A 6,000-nucleotide genomic window follows, 5' to 3' on the forward strand; every position below is an offset into this window, starting at 1 on the left:
AAGGAAGCTTGTCTAGTAGGAAGCCTTAGGTATAAGTATTAGTACGTATGGCAATATTTCAAAATGCAATCAATATGCATCGCCCATCCATCAATACTTTCATTGCGCTGTCTACACTTGAACCATCCCGATTGCATCCTTATAACTTTGGATTTAAAACCATTATTGAACAGAGCTTCATAAGTGAAATTATAAGTATTAGATAAGACCATGGTAATTGGAGAATTCACATAAATAGAAACTATGAAAGTAAAAATATAAATTTAACAAAACAAAGTGATAAAAATATAGGTAGGTACCTATATAGTTCGGTATATGTTCCCGTGTAGTAGGGAAAGAGTCCTTCGTTACCTTATGCCAACGCATAATGTAAGGAAAGACCATGAACCACATGAATTGGACACAAATCATTCAATGAAGAAACAAAACCTGTAAAATTAGTAGGTACTAAGTACCTACATACAATGATAAGCAGAGAATACAAAGGTACCTACTAACTACTACCTACTCCTTTAATTTGCCGACGAAACCTGCATACTTTTTGCTTTCAATCAGTCATTAATATTTTCATGCAAGCACCTTGGTTAAGGATACTATTGACTTAATCTTTCACCAGAACGTTAGCCATGTTAGCCTGTAGGTAGGTATGAACCAAAAAATGAATTTAATTTTCGTTTCGACATTAAAAAGTGATGTTCCATGAACATTAGGCAACCTATTCCTCTGTGTGATGGAATCATTCAAATCGAAGGGAGCACTTGCGTAATAATTTCGGCAGATATTGTAACGTTAAGCAATGGCTCAATTGTTGAAGTCTGGGCGAATCAATGGCTACTTTCACCCATGGCCGCCGCTGTGTCTACCGCGCTCTCTAAATATTCATATTCTTTTTTTATTGGCCATTGCGCAATTTTAACGAGGGCCAGATCGGCATGCCGTCATGTAGCGTAAGATTTCACGCATATTTGGCTCGGCATAACAGCAGATGTAATTTTTATGTAGGGGAAGTACGTCCAAAATGACATATCGTTTTATCAATCATCAATAACTTTAATATTATTCATCATAGGAACATATTTTTTACTTACAACTTTGCTTATATTAATTGGTTAACAGGAATCATATAGATTTTTTCAGAAAAATCAACACTTACAAAAATATTTAGTATAAAATGAAGATCAAGAAAAATCCGTTTTGTCCATACCGTATGGACAAAACGACACGAGTCGTATGGACTAAATGACATACACAGCCATCAACATAAAAAAAATGATAAAATATGAGACAACAGTAAAAATTAATTGCACAATTCGCAAACAAAATTTTTGGTACGCTTTGGCAAATCAGCACAGGCTGCGTGAACCCAACGACTGCACCGCCTGCACCTCAACCACCCCTCACCAGGCTTGGAACGTGAGTAGAGATCGTTGCAATAAATACAGGCACAATCATCTTCTTCGTCTTCTTGATCAGAGCGCTCTTCATTTGAGTCATCATCAATGTAAAGAGACTTAGTAACTGCTTGTTTCCTTTTACGAGTTGGTTTTTCAGATGCATTCTCTCTTTTGTATTTTAATTCTGCCATATTTGGTGATGACGTAAGTAGGAATGTCGTCGTTCGTTTCTTTGGCTTTCTTTTACCCTGTCACTTACAAATTTACCACTGGGCACTGGAGAAATTACATTAACTCTCTTACCACCGTCTCTACGGACAAAATGACACATTATGTCGTTTTGTCCATAGTGGTTGTATGTCATTTTGTACATAGCCTCAAAAAATATTACAATTCGAAAAATAATCTTGTTGCAGTGACAATAATGTTTTAAATTCAACGCGATCACCTCAAACACAAATTGCTTCGAAATATAAAATTATAGGACAGTACAATAACAAAAGAAAACTTATCAAAAAACAAAAAACAAATGACCACTATCAAATTTCTTTCCAACCTCAAAAAACAAATGTCAACATGGCGTCCGTTCTGTATTTTAAACGGCTCTCAAAACTCGAATGGTATATTTCCGGTGTAGGTGCTTCTTGATGGGCTAACTTTTGACAGTTTATACCGTGCAGGTTTTCAAATATCACTAATGTGTCGTTTTGTCCGTATATGTCATTTTGGACGTACTTCCCCTACTATTTTTATTTTTATTTTTTTGAATATGTAACGCTTTATTTTGTTTTCTTTTTCTGCTTTTTCTATTCGACGATAGCGTTATGAAAAGGCTTCGTCTCAAAAAGAAACTACAAACCTGGTTAAGGTTCTATGAAACATCAAAATTCTTGCATGAGCTACTTAAGTATTTGGACAGTATATCCGTAGGAATGTCTATAAAATTTAAATCTTTACTTGGCGTTGCCTAGTTTACTCTTCTTAAATTCGGTTTTTTACCATCGTGAAGTCCCTTAGTCTTTCCACATTTACCACTAAAAACATCTTGTATCCAACAGCCCTCTTATCTAAAATGGTCTATTTTCGCTTTTCCAGGACTCAATGTCGAAACTCCGTGAGTTGTGTTACCCTGGCACCGACGTTCTGATGCTGTGCTTCTCCGTGGTCCGGCCAGAGACGTTTCGCTCCGTGGCAGAAAAATGGACAAAGTCCGTTGCTGGTGTGAACGCACCTTTAATTTTGGTTGGAACGCAGAGCGACTTGGCGCTAGACCCGAGGGTGCTGCAATCTTTGCGAGTAAGTTTTCAATCACATTTCTGTCGAAATTGAGTTGTTTTTATCAGGCTGCACTTCCACCATTCAAATAGAAGGTAATAGGAATCAAGAATTACAATTTATTTCCTTTTATTTTTCAATTTATATTATACTCATATTTTCTGGTTGAATACTTCTCCTCCATAAAAAGCAAGAGCCATGAGGTTCCGAACCACAACATATGAATCCTTCAATAGAGATTATATCGATCATTACTTTTATTTCAGGCCCGAGGAGAGCATCCGGTTACGGAAATGGAAGCGCGATCGCTTGCCGCGAAAATCAACGCCAACTACATTGAGACTTCAGCCAAAACTAGGAATAATTTGAAAGACGCATTCGACGCGGCCATCTTGGCCGGGTTGCCAGTGAGAAATAATAGGAAACCCTTTTGGAAGAGGTTATGTTGCATGAGCTAGGCAATTTAAAAAATAAATCTTCTATGATATGGTTTGCCAGGTCTTACTCTGAGGTGGAGAGATTTAGATAACAAGATTTCAAGCACTGAAAAAATGGTACTGAAGTGATCTTACTATGAATCCGAAAGTTGATCTGTTTTAAGGAAAAAAAAGGTTAGGTACCTACCTACACGCATTGTTTTGAAAATGAAAGCCTGATAAACGGATTAAATACTGCAAACCCTGGTGTCAGAGTTTACAATTTATACAGATTCATATCCTCATTATGTTTAGTGGACGACACAGAAAACGATACCTTCATAGCATAGACGTATTGTAGGTAGCATGTACCTTTATTTTTGGCCCACTGTACGTAAATACAGATCAATAAATTTAAAGTTTTATACCAAAGTTAATAAAGATCAATGAAATTCTAAGCCCTTAACTTCTAAGCCTGGGCTAATGTTACATTAGTACCATAAAATAGTGCTAAAGGTGGAATTCACGCAAGGGGTATTTATTTTATCAATGGTTACCTACATTAGTTCTGTTTTATCCACCAAATTTCTAAAGCATAAAAAGGAAAAGTGGTTGCCATGCTGCTTTATGGATAAATTATAAATCGGGCAGTTAGTTATGAACTTATGACTTGGGTATTAAGGCAGAATATTTGGGTATTTCAAGTGTGTAACCCCAGGCAAAAGTTAATTATGACTATCACTAGTAAATATGGACAAAGTCGCTTCACCTGTATGTTCTTAGATTAGTATCCCTTTTGACCAACAGCGTGATAAGGGAATGTTGTGATGTGAAAGAAGATGTAGTTACAGGAATAGAAAAGGGTATGTTGAGATGGTTCGGTCATGTGGAGAGGATGAATGAAAACAGGTTGACTAAGCAGATATACAAGGAGAGTGTGGAGGGAAAGGTCGGGGTGGGAAGACCTAGACGAACATATCTTGATCAAATTAAGGACGTCCTGGTGAAGGGTCAGGTCAAAAGTGCCCGAAACCGCCGAGCTTGCATGAAGAGAGTTATGAATGTGGATGAAGCAAAGGAAGTATGCAGGGATCGTGGCAAGTGGAAAGAGGTAGTCTCTGCCTACCCCTCCGGGAAAGAGGCGTGAGTTTATGTATGTATGTATTTGACCATGGTCCATTGGGTAAGACAGGCGGTTGCCAACTTTTACAACATATTTAAGTATATCTTGTTACTTATGAAAAATATCTACTTACAATTCCTTATTAAGTACGAGTATTACTTACTAAGTACTTTGCAAAAGTAAATAAATTGTCCTTGAACTAAGATAGGTATCTACTTAATTCAATAAATATAAAAATAATCAAGCACGTATAAAAGCAGTGAATGTAAATTGCTTGACCTAAGAAATATTTTGTACTAGCTTTTACCCGGAGCTTCGCGCGCGTGAATTTAGCTCCACCTACAATCCCACGGTAATTAGATATAGTTTTGCCTGGATGAAAAGTATCCTATGTCCTTCCCAGACTCTTAATTATAAAGACGCAAAAGTTTAAGAAATTGGTTCAGAAGATGACGAGTAAAGAGACAACAAACAAACTTACATTCGCATTTATAATATTAGTTGGGATCTGTGGTTGGAATAAAATAAACGATGAAACAGAAGTGCCTTAAAATTTTATATCAAATTTTTTATTGAATGAACTTATATATTGAAATGTTTGTTAACCTTGTTGTAAATAATAAAGATTTAAGGTAATATGAATTGATTGTTGTTGGTATTATTGAGCAAGTGATGGCATTGAATGACTCAAAATAATTTTTGAGATTTATATGTTTTAGAATTCAGATAAAATAGCGCCTGTCCGTCATGGATATTAAATTTCAGCTTTCAAGTAATAGATACCAATATTGAAGACTTTGCAATTTTTATTAACTACTTAATTGTCGATAAATATTTAACTTCAACACAAAGTCGGTTAAAATGGTTTTGTATTTTACTCTAGGATGTGTAAATTTTACTTGTACAGGTTTATTAAATGCCTAGATAATGTTATGTTATTTGTATAATCGATTTGTCTGTCTGTATATAAATATTGATACTTATGTTGTTTTGATACTCAACACGAACTGATAATTATATTTGAATACCTAATTAAAACGCCTTTCAATTGTTCGCCTTTCCTATACCTATCCCTAAACTGCAGGGTGACTGACATTTATGGTAGGTACTGTGCTAATGTTTTGGAATACCTATGACATAGTGCCATAATCAAATATGAAAATGTATGTCCCTAAGAGGACAATACATCAGGTCAGCTTTTTTCAGCTACTAGCTGCAACAGCTATTAGGCAAAGATATCTTTGAGTTAATTCCCATATTTTAAGAGAATATTTTCGAAGTGACTTTAGTGCATGCACGGCTCGTTAGTGTGACTATGGAATTTATTAACATAAACAGGTCTATCAAAATCTAAGATCAAAATAGCTGGGAATTCGTGAACTACTTTTTCATATTTTTTTACTGATGGGCCAGGCATCTTCTATCCATACTTCTTTCAATAATAAAAATATGTAATGAAAGAAAGAAAGAAAGAAAAATCTTTATTTGGCGCAAGATGTAACATAACATTTTCATTCATAAACAGAGATAAAATTAAAAATACATGATGCGACTAAAAGGGTTTCCACTCAGCATATGCATGTGTATGATGAGGTTACACAATGCGCTGATTTTCAGTGGAACCTAGTACGGAGGCTTTGCCATTCAATATGAAGGATACATATTAAAAATATCAACACAAAATAACAAGAAGACAGCAGTGCTAGGGAGTTAATATATGTTGAGTATGAGCGTGAGTGTAACTATTTTGTATAACTATAATGTATTATTTTTCAAGCCACAGATAAAAATA

The 6,000-nt window shown here is 35.4% G+C and overlaps 1 protein-coding gene across 1 annotated transcript in view; it reads left to right on the top strand.

Moving 5' to 3' along the window:
• Positions 1–4,685, top strand: part of LOC106143546 (uncharacterized) — a 35,988-nt gene extending 31,303 nt beyond the window's left edge. Inside the window, exons 3-4 of the mRNA XM_013345667.2 lie at positions 2,490–2,690; positions 2,936–4,685. Coding sequence (XP_013201121.1) covers positions 2,490–2,690; positions 2,936–3,127 — 393 coding nt within the window. The 3' untranslated portion in view covers positions 3,128–4,685. The remainder of the gene's footprint in view (positions 1–2,489; positions 2,691–2,935) is intronic.
• The last annotated feature ends 1,315 nt before the right edge of the window (positions 4,686–6,000 follow it).

Source organism: Amyelois transitella, chromosome 7 (assembly GCF_032362555.1).
Source record: "Amyelois transitella isolate CPQ chromosome 7, ilAmyTran1.1, whole genome shotgun sequence".
NCBI lineage: Eukaryota > Metazoa > Arthropoda > Insecta > Lepidoptera > Pyralidae > Amyelois > Amyelois transitella.